This window comes from Bos indicus, chromosome 11, assembly GCF_029378745.1.
Source record: "Bos indicus isolate NIAB-ARS_2022 breed Sahiwal x Tharparkar chromosome 11, NIAB-ARS_B.indTharparkar_mat_pri_1.0, whole genome shotgun sequence".
NCBI classification, from domain to species: Eukaryota; Metazoa; Chordata; class Mammalia; order Artiodactyla; family Bovidae; genus Bos; species Bos indicus.
This window is the reverse complement of record NC_091770.1, coordinates 104,133,595-104,147,351: the sequence shown is the minus strand read 5'-3', so window position 1 is coordinate 104,147,351 and position 13,757 is coordinate 104,133,595. Positions and strand designations below refer to the sequence as shown.

At 60.8% G+C, this 13,757-nt stretch overlaps 1 protein-coding gene across 2 annotated transcripts in view; it reads right to left on the bottom strand.

Moving 5' to 3' along the window:
* Positions 1-13,757, bottom strand: part of ADAMTSL2 (ADAMTS like 2) — a 33,274-nt gene that overhangs the window by 17,745 nt on the left and 1,772 nt on the right. For both annotated transcript variants that reach the window (XM_019971137.2, XM_070799641.1), the window contains exons 2-9: positions 13,265-13,355; positions 12,559-12,701; positions 11,580-11,655; positions 10,353-10,455; positions 9,724-9,869; positions 9,467-9,590; positions 5,501-5,581; positions 3,084-3,259 (exon numbers count right to left, since the gene is read on the bottom strand). In XM_019971137.2, the coding sequence (XP_019826696.2) occupies positions 3,084-3,259; positions 5,501-5,581; positions 9,467-9,590; positions 9,724-9,869; positions 10,353-10,455; positions 11,580-11,655; positions 12,559-12,701; positions 13,265-13,354 (939 nt within the window). In that variant the 5' untranslated portion in view covers position 13,355. The remainder of the gene's footprint in view (positions 1-3,083; positions 3,260-5,500; positions 5,582-9,466; positions 9,591-9,723; positions 9,870-10,352; positions 10,456-11,579; positions 11,656-12,558; positions 12,702-13,264; positions 13,356-13,757) is intronic.

Genomic DNA, 13,757 nt, shown 5'->3' with positions numbered 1-13,757 from the left:
CAGGGTGGCCATGAGGCTGCTCAGGGGAGAGGGGCAATCTGTCACGGGCCTGCGGGACCAGCTGCCGGGGGCAGCAGAAGCTGAGGCCGAGTGAGGCCTCAGGAGGAGTCTCCCAGGGGAGCCCTCGTTCAGGATGAGGGAGGACCCACAGTGGCAAGAGCCCCAGGAGGAGGTCAGGCCGACACTGAGGGACGATCCACTCTGGGACCACTGCGGCAGACGGCGAAAGAGTGAGCGCCGGGCGACTATTTTCTGTAGGATCGCCTGGAGGACACGCCGTCTGCCGCCGTGAAAGGAAGTGTGACGGCGAAGAGCCACCTGCACCACTCAGAGGGGCACCCGAGGGCTGGTGTCGGGGGTCCTCGTGGGCCGCGGCTGGTGGCCAGAGGTGCTGCTGCGTCTGCTCTCCAGGACAGTCAGAACAAGGGGGCTCAAGTACCGTGATGAGCCGGAAGGTTGCCACGGTAGCCAGGGACACATCTGGACACAGCTGATAGAACAAAGAACGCCCTGGGGACAGATGCGTGGGCCCAGAAAGGTGCATCTCCATCCATCCGATCAGAAGAAATCGAGGGTGGATACGCATGGGGCAGAGGCAGCTGCCACATTAAAGTATCCACCCCTGCTCTATCTCCTGGATCACTTTTTAGACCCGGAATCCACTGAAGGATGGAACGGCCAAGTCCCCAGGAAGAAGGCTCCCCCAGTTCTTTCCCACAAAAACTCACAGCTATTTACGTGGTGAACTGCTCAGTGGAGAAACAGACACCGTGGAACCTGGGTCCACGTGGTCCTCGTTGACCAGGGACCCAAAGCATCATTACTACCTCCCGTTACTGTGAGAACACGTGGGTGACAGCTAATGGCCCCAAGATAACCCTGGTCTGATCCAGAGTCCGTCCACTGTATCCAAGGCTCACCCAGCCCCCAAACGCATACTTGGGAGTTGGCTGAACTCTCATGTTGGCTCCCTGACCTGGGAGCGAGTAGCTATACCATAATTGGGAAGCCTGTGAACCTGAGTCCCAACCTCATCCAAGAGGGTAAATCAGAAACCACATCACATCCTTGGGGAAAACAGAGAGATCGGTGCTGCTCAAAGACCTCAAGGATGCGCGGGTGCTGACCCCATCAAGGCCCCCATTTAATTCAACAGTTTGACCCCAACGGAAGCAAGACAGAGCCAGGAGGGTGAAGGTGGACTGCCACAAACTCAGCCCAGCAATAGCCTCACCTGCAGCTCTGGGACCGACATGGCGGCTTTTCTAGAGCAGATTAATGCTCCCTCTAGCTGACCGTGTGTGGCCATCCGTCTGGCACATTCTCGTCTGCCCCTTCGTGTGTGTGGCTCTGCTCCAGGGCCACCCTGACTCACCCACTCCCTGTCACAACACAGGACAAAGGGGTCTGAACCATCCCACTCTACATGACCTTGATCCTCTAGGTTGACAACATCATGTTTATCAGATGAGTACTCCAGATGCTCGGAGATTAACCACTGGGAAGACTGGCCCCAAGTCAGTGAAAATCTCCGGGTCCAATCATCAAGGGCAGGAAAGGACCTCTCCTTGAAAATAAAGGGGAAATGACCACATCTCACGCTCCCCCATCATGAAGAATTTTGGACACAACATATTCCATGTCTGGGAGTACTGGTCCAGTCCATACACAGGATTTGCTTTGAGTGGGGTCCTGAGGGGGAAGGGCTCTGCAGGAGATCCAGGTGGTGGTGCATACATCCTGCCACCTGGGCCATAGTACCCAGCAGCCCTTGCAGTAACAGAGGAGTCTGTAGTGGAGAAAGATGGACTGCGGAGTTCCTTCCAACCTTAGCTGAGAAAATGATGATGTAGACCCTAGCGTTCTAGAGAAAGGCCATATCACCTAAAACAAATAGATGTGCTTTGGGAAAAGCTCCTGGCAGGCTACAAGGCCCTTTGACCACAGACCATCAAGTGACCAGAGCTGGACAACGTAACACAAGGCCCCACAGCTCCGTTAAGTTCCGGGGTTGGGAGGGCCCAGCAGCAGTCCAGGCTAGAGCGACAGAAAGCTGGTCAGCAGGTGACCCAACTGCCATCATCCACGACTCTTGCACCAGCCTCCTGTCTTAGCTCATGGCTATGGCGGCGTAGGGTACCCTTCTGACAAAGTCAGAGAGGAGGACAACGGCCAGACTTGACGCGAAATCAGGTCAGCTTGGTCTGGGGGTGCAAGCTGAAAATGAGCTCTGCTCCGGAGCGACCCTGCAAAGTTGCTGTGAAAGAAAACCCTCCCAGTCAGCTTCAGGCAGTGCGTGCAAGGTGGTCACCCAATTTGTGAGGAAGGCAGGGTGGCCCTAGGTAAGAATAAATGCTGACTCATGGACAGTGCAATTGGCTTGGCTGTTGGTCAGGCGCCTGGATGGAAAAGATTTTAAGATCAGGGAGGAGGTGGTCTGGAGAAGGCGCGCCTGGGTGGATGCGGGGAAGAGGGTCTCTGGTTCATCTGTTAGTCCCCTCGGGGCAGCCCCCACCCCGGGAGGGCCCGAAACAACCAGGCAGGAGACAGAAGGGGTTTGCTGGCTGACACGGGCCAGCCTGTGGCATCAGCCAGGCGGGCGGGCTCCGTTCCCGCCATCTCCCTCAGTGTCCATGAAGGCCGGCAGGCCTCCGAGAGCCTCAGAACTGCCTCTGAGCACCCCCTGATCTCACTGACAGTTCCGCTACACTTCCAGAGCCGGGCACGAGGTGGCAGTGACCTTCATTTCCGGACAGGAGCCCTGGGGAGAGTCCTGGCAAGCTGGGCCTAAAGGCTGCACTCTCCTGCCCTCTGTTCGGGCCCCCACCCTGCTACCAAGCCGTGAGCATCCCGGGGCCAGCATCGGGGGATGGCTGTGACAAGCTCTGCCGTGTCCTTGGCGCTGAGGGTCTGGGGAGGGGAGGCGAGGACCACACAGGTGAGAGGGTGAGCGAGCGAATGGGCCAATGAATTCATAAGTCACTGGGAGGCCAGTGAAGGAACTCAAGTCTGAGTGAGGGCTGGGATGAGGGCGTGAATTAGCGAGTGACCGGGGGAGCGAAGGAACCACCCCAGGTGCGCACCATGACGTTCAGGCCCTGGTTGGTGGGCCCCTGTGCCACGATGTACTCGATGCCCGTCTCATACACGTCCATGGGCCGCCGGTACTTGACCACGGTTCCGGCGATGTTGAAGTTCTTGGGGCTGTCCACCTTGAAGTTGCCGTTGAAGAAGAAGTAGCCGGCTTCATCTGCAAGAGCTGAAACACCACAGCTGCCCAGTCACGTGTGCCGGGGTTGGGGGTGCAGGGAGGGGGCTGAAGGGCCAGGAGGAGCGGGACCCCACGCTCGGGCTCTCTGGTTAGCCTGGCCCTGTGACCCCCAAACCCTCAAAGCCGGGAACCTCCATGTGGTGTGGGAGTGGCAGGCTCCGTCTGCCACAGCATGTGGCCCTGGCCGGGGAGACGTGAGTCCTCATTCCTAACTAGCCTAAAATAAACAAGGGCTTGTCTAGATGACCCAAGGGTGGCTGGCCCAGGGCCCGCTTGGTCCTGCCATTCTGGTGGCCTCGGAAGGGCCTGGGGATGCAGGGCGATGAGGAGCGTCAGGACCGAGAGGCCAGATCTAGACACACGCTGGACCACAGGTGTCACCCAGGTTGGGGCCAGGCCACCAGCCCGGCTCTGCTAGAGATTCCCTGTGAGCCGGGGGGACTCACCACTCTCAGCTTCCCGCCCCGACGGGGCCCACGCTGAGAGACTGCAGCCCTGTCCCAGCGTCCCCTGCAGGCCCTACCAGACCACCCCAGGCAGACCGGCCCGGTGCTCTTGCTGGGAGCGTGAAACTCTGCCAGGCTGGGAGACCTGGCTGCCCCTTCTCCCAGGCAGAGCTCCCAGTCAGCCTCTCTCTGAGGCAGGGTGTGGTGGACACTTGGAACCGAGGACCTCGGAAGGACGTCTGCTCCTGGAACTGGAACCCCCACCCCCACCAAACACCCCTGGCAACAGGCTGGAACGTCTGCCCGGAGCCGGGCGGCTGGCCCTCCCCAGGGGCCTCGGGGCTGGCGGGGGTGGGGGGCTCCACCTCGGGGACACCGTCTCTTCCAGAGGATGTCCCGTTCCAGGAACTGGCCTGAGGCGGGGAAGAGCTTAGTTTCCAAAGCTCCTGATGCAACACGCACGGCGGAGCCCGGCAGTTAATTTATTATCAGACAGACACAGCGAGCAGCCTCCGCCCGCTGGAAGAGCACCCTCCGTGCAGCACCATCAAAAACAACGGGGCAAGAGCATGGGCCAGGCGAGGGGACCCGCGGGGCCGGGCTTGCGCACGGGGTTAAATCCCCGGCCCGCGTCCAAAACCCGCTTCCTGACAGTAATGACCTTCCTTCCTGCGGCTTCCCCGGCGCTCCGGGCCGCCCTCGGTATTTCCACGCGTCTGTTTCAAGAACGATGTCTTTGCAGCCAGCTCTGGGAACACGGTGTTTCCTGGCCTCGCCGCCCTCCCCCGCGGGCCACAGAGCAACCGGCCTGGCAGAGGCCGGGCTCCCGCTCGGGTCCGGGGCTGGGGCCTGGAGCCTGCAGACCTGCCGGGTCAGCGGCTGGCGCTCAGGGGCCCAGACCCTGGGGCTGACAGCCTGTGCAGGGTTCAACCCGGGGACCTTTAGCAAACAGCCCACCCCCATGCCAGCACTCCCTAGGAAGGGTGGCTGCACCCTGCCAGCCCTGGCCCCCGAGAAGATGCCTCCAGAGGCAGGGAGGTGCATCAGGCTTCGGGGACAGCTTGCCTGCCTGGGTCCCTGGCCTGCCTGGCTGAGATCAGTTGTCAATAACTATCCTCCTCGGCCAGAAAGGGCTCCCCAGGGGTACAGACAAGGTGCATGGCCCCACCAACCTCCAGCCGCACAGGGAGCCCTTCCAGACATGGTCACCCAGGTGGGCCTCACTGCCTTGGCCACCACGCAACTTACTCCAGAATCCTCAAGTCAGAGACCCCACCTGAGTCCGGCTCCCCACCAGAATGGCCAGTGGCCAGAACATCAACTCCAGGCCCCAGATGGGAGCTTGCATCCCACCCCTGCTTCTTGTCACCCTTGGCTTCCGACTGGCTGCCCACTTCCATCCTGCTCTGCCTCAACCTTCTCACCCCCGGACTGTCAGTCCTCAGACCCTGGGGCAGGACGGGGGTTCAGAGATGCCGCCTCTGGCACCTCCAGTTCTCTCCCATGCCAGGCTGCCCGGAGACGGGGCGCTCACTACCTGAGTCACAGCCCCCTCTTGAGTCAAGCTGCCCGGAGTGTGAGGTCTTTCCACACCTGGGACGAGGTCAGCCTCCGATGACTCCCCAGCCCCCACCCCATAGACACTTACACACAGGCAGAGTTGCGGCTTCCAGGGCCACCGCTCTCCTGCAAGGTCAAACGCCCCCCATTCACCCACCACCCCTACATCTCACCCCCTGTAAATCCGCAAGCCCGGCGAGCCTCCCGGGCCCCACATACACACCCAGCACGTCCGCAGACTTCTTCCGCTCCACGATCTGGATGTCTCGGGCGCCAGCCGGGATGTGGGTGACCAGAGAGTAACCTGGGGGAGAGGACAGCGGTGAGCCACGGGTCGGCCGTGACCGGTGCCTCTCGAGAGGAAAGCAGCTCTGGATGGCGGTCACCACCCTCTTGCACTCCTGGTGGGCGAGAGGCAGTGTCTCAGGGCAGCCTCGTCCCCACCCAAGAGCTGCACCCAGGCCCCCAAGGGGCGAGTGCACAGCGCTGTGGGAACCCCCTATGAGTCTGGAGAGCTGACCAGCCTCCCCAGCACGGCCTGAGCGGTACTGGATTCCAAGACACTTTCCTATCGAGGCCATGGGTGCCACGCCCAAGTACCTGCCCTGTTCCTCCCGAGGGATGCCACAGGCCCCGCAGGTCATAGATCGGCCAGAGTCAAATGTCCTCGGTCCTGCTCTACCGCTATCACCAACGTGGCTCTGGGCAAGCTGCTGGAGCCTCGGGCCTCCATGTTCTCATCCGCACACAGGGATGACGGCCCCCACGCTCGGTGATGGAGGAGATTCTGGGTAGCTCAGAGTCTGACCCTGAGGATGCTCTCATTATTATTATTTTAGAAACCCACACTGTCATAACATCGCACTGATTTTACAGGCTTGCTACATTAGAAATGTAGGTGAGGGAGCACGCGGCCCCAGCTCGGGGCCTGTCATCAAAGGCCCCAGCAGGTGAGGAGGCAACCACGGAGATTCCCACAGAGCCCCCTACAAAGGGACCAAGGGTTTTGGGGGCAGGGTCTGAGGAAGGGGGTGCTGCTGGAAGGTGGTAGAGGGTTCGCTGGGGAGAAGGAGGGGAGATTTTTAAAGCCTTAAGAATGAAAAGCCTTCCAGGAGAAGATGGTGAGAAAGTTCTGGAATCAGGTTTGCTGGGGCCGACCCTCAGGTCACCTGAGGAACATGTGGGCCCCCCGGCAGATGAGACGCTTCTACAGGCTGCTTCCCTTCACGGGCACCTGAAGACCCTGAGCTTGTCCTTCCAGCCAGCAGGGTGCCCCTAAACGCTTCACTACTGGCCCTCTTGGTGGGGGCGCAGGTGCTGTGACCTGCAGTGCTGGCCTGATTCCGGGGTGCAAACACTTCCTGTCGCAGTGGCCAATTTCAAACTGCCAACCGGTGTCGCTGGGTGCAGGGCTGGGGAAAGGGACACAGTCATCTACCTGCTGCCCTAGTACTTCCGGCTGCCACAGACTCAGCAATAACTCTCGAGGTAAAACGATTAGGAAGTGAGGACCGCGCTTGTTCAGTCGCTCAGTCGTGTCTGACTCTTTGCAACCCCATGGACTGCAGCATGCCAGGCTTCCCTGTCCTTCACCATCTCCTGGAGTTTGCTTAAATTCACATCCACTGAGTCAGGGACACCATCCAACCATCTCATCCTCTGCTGTCGCCTTCCCCCCGACCCTCAATCTTTCCCAGCATCAGGGTCTTCTTCCAGTGACTTGGCTTTTTGCATCAGGAGACCAACATATTAGAGCTTTAGCTCAGCATCAGTCCTTCCAGTGAATACTTAGGGTTGATTTTCTTTAGGATTAACTGGTTGACTTTGCTTAAATATCTCTTATTTAAATGAAGGTTTGTGCATCGTTGCTTAGTCGTGTCTGACTCTCTGTGACCTGTAGCCTGCCAGGCTCCTCTGTCCATGGGATTCTTCAGGCAAGAATACTGGAGTGGCTAGCCATTGAAAGTCTACATATCAGTTCAGTCAGTTCAGTCACTCAGTCGTGTCTGACTCTTTGTGACCCCATGGACTGCAGCACACCAGGCCTCCCTGTCCATCACCAACTCCCAGACTTTACTCAAACTCATGTCCATCGAGTCAGTGAGGCCATCCAACCATCTCATCTTCTGTCATCCCCTTTTCTGCTGCCTTCAATCTTTCCCAGCATCAGGGTCTTTTCCAATGAGTCAGCTCTTTGCATCCAGTGGCCAAAAAATTTGGAGTTTCAGCTTCATCATCAGTCCTTCCAATTAATATTCAGGACTGATCTCCTTTAGGATGGACTGGTTGGATCTCCCTGCAGTCCAAGGGACTCTCAAGAATCTTCTCCAACACCACAGTTCAAAAGCATCAATTCTTCGGTGTTCAGCTTTCTCTACAGTCCAACTTTCACATCCATACATGACCACTGGAAAAAACCATAGCCTTGACTAGACGGACCTTTGTTGTCAAAGTAATGCTTCTGCTTTTTAATATGCTGTCTAGGTTGCTCATAACTTTTCTTCCAAGGAGTAAGCGTCTTTTAATTTCATAGCTGAAATCACCATCTGCAGTGATTTTGGAGCCCCAAAAAATAAAGTCTGCCACTGTTTCCACTGTTTCTCCATCTATTTACCATGAAGTGATGGGACCGGACTCCATGATCTTCATTTACATATACTTATTTTTAAATTAGCGACCAGCTCACAAGATTCTTCCCCGTGGTTACCATGCACACGTCTACCAGGGGACCATGTGCGTCAGTTCTTAGGACCTCAGACCCGGGATCACGCTGTCTGGGTTCAGACCCAAGTCTGCTCTTTTGGCTGGGTGGCCTTAACCTGGTTTCGTAGCCTCTCTGCTTCCACACCTGTAACATGACAGCAGTGTGGGCCTGCCCAGAGGAGCTGCTGTGAGGTGGGAGCGGGGCAGGCTTGCTGCGCGTGGCTCTGTGCACAGAAGGCACTTGGAAGAAATGTGTGGGACTGGCTCCGTGTCAGCCCCCAGGCCCCCAGGCTGAGAGCTCCGTGCAGGCACGGGCCCCCGTACCCTCTAGCTCCCGGCACACAGGTGGTGCTCAGATGAGACCACTGCCCGAATGCTGCCTCTGCTGTGTCCACACCCCGGGACCTGGCAGAAGGTCCTGCAGGCAGGTGTGTGCAAGGAAGGGAGGAAGCACACGACGTCTTTGCCCACACTCCTTCCAAAGTGAGCCCTGCAGAGAAAGTGGCCTGTGCTCACTGTACCTGTCAGGCATTATTCAGAGCCCTGTCCAGCTGGGCCTCCGCTAAGACACCTCTCCTTTTCTTACCCTGACCCTCCTCAGTCGGCGTGTTCATCCCTGGGTCCCACATCCAAGCTCTAACACTAACTCCGAAATTATACATCTGCTCCGCCTCCAGGAGAGGCACGGTCCCAACAGCCAGGTCCTTGGGGGCTCTCCAGGGGTTGGTTCCAGTCCAGACGTGCCTTGCCTCTGTGGGGGACTTCAAGTAGGCAGTTCCCACCCTGCACCTCAGTTTCCCCATCTGCTAAATGGGTTTTGAGCTGCCCTGCCTCTCCCAGTCCAGAGGCTGTGATAACCCAGTTTAATCCCACAGCATTAACCGAGACCCAAGAATGCCTCCAGTTTAACCCCGAATATTATAAGCGACATCCCTCCAAAAGCGTCAAGTCCCAGCACATGCACGGACCCCCTGTCGGCCCAGCCCGTAGACCCCAGAGCTGGGTGCTCCGGTGAGGCCGCTGACAAGCCGCGGCCTGGGAAAGAGAGGGGCCGGCTCTGCGCTGGGTCGGCCAGGCCGGTGGGACCCAGTGCGTCCTTTCAGCCCTGGAGACTTGGGTCTGAGAGCTCAGCCCCCAGAATCCATGTGCCCAGGCCCCACCCTCAGGTCAGCAGCGAGGACTGAACGCGTGCCTCAGTTTCCCCCTGTTACGAGCGGGGCTAATACCTCCTTGTAGGCTGTGCTGAGTTGGAGGGGGTTCCCCAGCCCCGTGCGTACCAGGGCACCTGGGATCCAGGGGTGCGAACACAGAGCTGCTCTCAGTCCTGTCCCCAAGGGGTCCTTCCAGAGCTGCTGGGCCAGCCCCGCCAGGCCTGGGCAGAGGATCGGGGGGGCGGGGGCCAGGAGGGGAAGAACCCTGCACGGTCACTCGGCGGCCACAGGCAGGCTGCCGCAGGCCCTGGACCCTGGGCGCCAGAGGCTCTTACCCAGGTGGGTGTTTCCTTTGCGGTAGTTGCCCGTCACGTGGGTGCAGCTGCTCCCGTCGCCCTGGCAGACGCCGCACTTGTCCAGCGTGTGCGTGGAGAAGAGAACCCCGTCACAGCCGATGGGCTGCAGGAAGGGAGGCGGAGAGGCTGCTGGGAGGGCGCCGAGGTGAGACCCCGGGGCCGCCACTGCCTGGGCGACGGGGTGGGCGGCGGGCGCGAGGGCACCGGTGCTTGCTTCTGCTACAGTGTTGAACAACCTCACATTTTCCAGACACGCAGACCCCGCGCAGGTCGGCGAGCTTGCAGGACGTGCCGTCGCGGGCGGGCACCATGAGCTGCCGCTGGCCATCCACGGTGGTGCAGTGCAGGTCACATGGCTTGCTGGAGATGTGCACGTAGTCGTCTGCGGGGAGACGGGGGTCTCAGGGCGCTGCAGGGCCGGAGTCAGGGACCCGATGGAGACAGCCCTCTGTCCACGGCACAGAGGGGGACACTGAGACCTGGAGAGTGGAAGGGACTTTGCCCAGGGCCTCAGGGGTAGAAATGGGGACTGAGATGCACGTGATCTGGCCCAGAGTCCAGCCTCTGCTGCCCTGTGAGTAGTGGGCAGCATTCCCTCTGCAGGAGGTCTGAGCCGACTTGGTGGCCCCAGGCTGCTAGTCCTGGGGACCCTGCACCTCCTCCGTGAGCAGGAGAAGCCAAGTCCGGTACACTGTTGCCTAAACTCCTGGGAACCTTCGACAAGATCCCCCACTCCCTCTCGGCCTGTTTCCCCAACTGCCCACCCGCTGGACAAGGGCACTCCCTCCCGTGGTCCCCAGGGGCTGGCCACAGGGCTGGATCCCTGCGGAACAGGCCCCTGCTGGGTGGCCCAGGGCTGAGGTACCCGGATAGAGTGGCTTCCACTGGTGCCTGCGCCCGTTGTACACGCGGGAGTTGAAGGAGATGCACTGCTCCTCGCGGAAGCTCCTCCCGTCCGGCGGACACTCCTGGGAGCAAGAGGCAGGGAAGGCGGCTCTGGGAGGAACTCGGCCCGACAAAGGCATTTTTGTCCAGGCTGGGCAGGAAGTGGCTGCAGCCGGCACGGCTGTGCCAGGGCCGAGGCCCGCGGGGTGGCCTCTCCTCCCCACTCTCAATCTGTCAGGCTCTCTGGAAGGAGGGCGGGGGCACCGGGCCTCCAGGCCCACGTGTGCTGACCCTCCCGCTGCTGCGGGCTGGATCCCGTCACCCCCCACCACCCTGGCCGTCTCCCCCGCTGCCCATGGAGCTGCGGGGACACCAGCCTGGCCTGTGCTCTCCCTGCCTCCTGTGGAAAGGGGCCCATCTGCGTGTCTGCAGCCACAGCCACGGGGCCCGGGACATGGGCATTGACTGAATGGGCTTGACTTCGTGGAAGAGGAGCCCAAGGAGGCCAGAAGCCCAACTGGCCAAGTGTCCCTCCTGTGCTCGAGTCTGGAGGGCAGCTGACCCACGAGGCTGACCCAGAAGCCAGTCTGCTCACTTCCACCGACCCCTGAACTCCCACACGTGCACACAGACACAAGGACACACAAGGTCACCTGTCTGCCCCCCCCACCCCGCCCTGGGGGTGGGGTTCAGACTGGCTCGGGCCCCATCATCGTGAAATGCCTGGAGGCCAAGCCAGAGTGGTTGCTTCCAGCCAGCCCGGCCCGGCCACCTTGCTGCAGAGCGAGGTTAACAGAGAAGGTTCGGGGGCTGAGTGCGTGGGCACGGAGGGGGTACGTGGGGGCTGCAGCCGGAACGGGGCCGCCTATGACATCAAGCCTCCCTGGGAACACGGTTCACCCTGGGTGTAGGGGGGCACAGGTGGCCAGAGATCTCAAACCCTGAGGTCACATGAGAGCTCTGCCAGCAGAAGCGGGTCCTTCCCGCTCAGATGCCCGCAGCCCGTAGTGGGCACCAGGGACTTGACTTGAGGCAGGGAGTGGAATTCTGAGCCTGGGGACCCCCACCCCCACTTCTGTTCCTTGGGATGCAGGGGGCAGGCCCAGGACAGAGTATCCACAGGGCTGGGGCCACCGGGAAGCCGTCTGGAGTCCTGCCTGTGACGGGTTGTGGGGGGTGGGCGGTGGTCCAGCCAGGTGGGCCTCACCTGCACTCTGCATAGCTGGTACCTCTTGGACGTGCCCGTGCAGGTCCGGTTCCCGGCACCTGTGACGGACGTCTTCCTGGAGGGAGGACCCGGGCTGTGAGCTCAGGTCAGGAGTGGCCAGCTGCCATCCTGACCCTGCTCCCAGCCCTCCCCTGGACCGCGCCCCCCAGCCCCGAGCCTCTGCGGGCTCCTCTGACCGAGGCCTCCTTCTGCCCCACTCCATCCCCGCTGCTCCAGCAAAGCCTGCTCCTGTCACAGGCACCCCCATAGTTTCAGGGTGCGTCTCAGCCTCTTCCTGGGGGAGGGGCAAGGTCCCGTTCACATCTGAGTCCTCAGCACACAGTGCACAGTCTTAGGCCACAGAATTAGTGATGGCAGAACAGCGTTCACCATGGGCCTGGCCCTCTGCTAAAGAGCGCGCGCACGCGCGCACACACACACGGTCTCGCATTCTCAGAAACGTCAGGTGGGCGCGAGCATAATCTCCGCTCCACAAAGAGGAAACTGATACTCAGAGAGGTTAAGTGACTTCCCCAAGGTCACACAGCTAGGAAGTTGCAGACGCAAGATGTGAACACAGGTCTGGCCAGCAGTAACCACCGCACCGTAGGCTTACCCGGTGTTTATTCACCTCGGGTCTTCAGGAGAGAGAAGGCCAGGGTGGGCCTGACCACTCCTGAAAGAGCCCTAGGCAGGTCCTCTTTCCCCAGTGCCCCAGAGAGGGATGAACTGCAGGACACTCTTGCCTGGGACCCGACAGAAGCCGTGTCCCCAAGGGAGGCCAGTGAAAAGACTGACTGGCTCAGCTGGCCTGTGCAGCCTCAACCTGAAGGCCACGTTCAACCCGGGCCCCCCACCCAGCAGCTGCTGCCCGCCTCCCCACCCCGCTCCAGTCCGGGCGGCCACCCCACGGGCCCCGCCTCCCCGCCCCCTGCAGTCCGGGCGGCCAGCCCCACGGGGCCCCGCTTCACACCAGCACCTCTGCTGTAGGCAGTGCCGCTCCTGGGACGTCACCCCAGCCCCGCAGCTGCGGGAACACGCCGTCCATTTGGTCCACTCTCCCCACCAGTAGGCGGTGGCGTCGGGGCCCACCTCCAGGCTGTTGGACGTTGGGCTGTTGTCCTGGGTGAGAGGCCCCACGACGGTTAAAAGGAGGCTGGAGCACCTGGCCAGACGGGCCTGCCGACCCCGTGCCCTGGACGGGAGGACACAGCTCCCTGGGTGGGTTGCTCGAAGCCCCGGCTCAGACCTCCAGGGGGGTCTCCGAGGGACCTCCCAGAGAGCTGAGCACCTCAAGTGCTGCCTAATCTTGAGATCTGGAACCTTCTGGGGGCTTCGTGGGATCCTGATGCCAAACCTAACCATCCTCTCTGGCTCCCAAGTGGCCTGTGGAAAGGTGCCAGCCAGCCTGGGCTCTGCAGGACCCAAATCCACCTGTCCACACGCTACACCCCGGGCCTTCATGCTGAAGGGGAGCACCCCATCCCCACAGCCCCCAGCCTGCCAGACTGGCAAGGTTGCCGGAGTGGCCAGAGCCCCCGCCACCACCCACCCAGGGGCTGGCCTGACCGGCATGTAAAGCGTGCTCCTGGGAGCAGAGGGTGCCCCCAGGCCCCTGCCCTGCATCTTGCCATGCAGCTCTCGGCGTCAGCCCATCTGGGTGAGGGCCTGTGCTCCCCACTCACCGTGGTCCCTGTGGACGACACGCTCCCAGTCACTAGGGCCACAGCCAGCAGGGGCCAGGCCCATCGTGAAGACTGCCATTTGCCCTCCATCCTAGGAAGCAAGGCCACAGTCACTGCCAGGCCAGGCCCAGCTCCCCTTGCAGGCGGCCAGAGTCTGCTTTGGTGAAAAACCCCCCAGGGGCACCCCCAGTGAGGCCTGAGATTATCTGGGATCTGTTGGTAGTGGCTGCCTGCCAGCCCTGTTGGGTGGGCTCCGTGAGTGATTGGAGATGCCTGCCATGGGCTTGAGACCCTAGAATGATGGTGTGCGTGCTAAGCCCATTCCACCAGATCTGAGGGCATTTGGGGACATGGGCCAAGCTTTGACTTGGAATACCTGAGCTCCTTGGAGGATGCCTGGGGAGAAACCCAGGGACACAGATAGGCCCAGGCTTCACCCCCTGGATGAAGGAGCTAAGGATCAGTCTATTACCTCGGCCGCTGGACCTGGCCC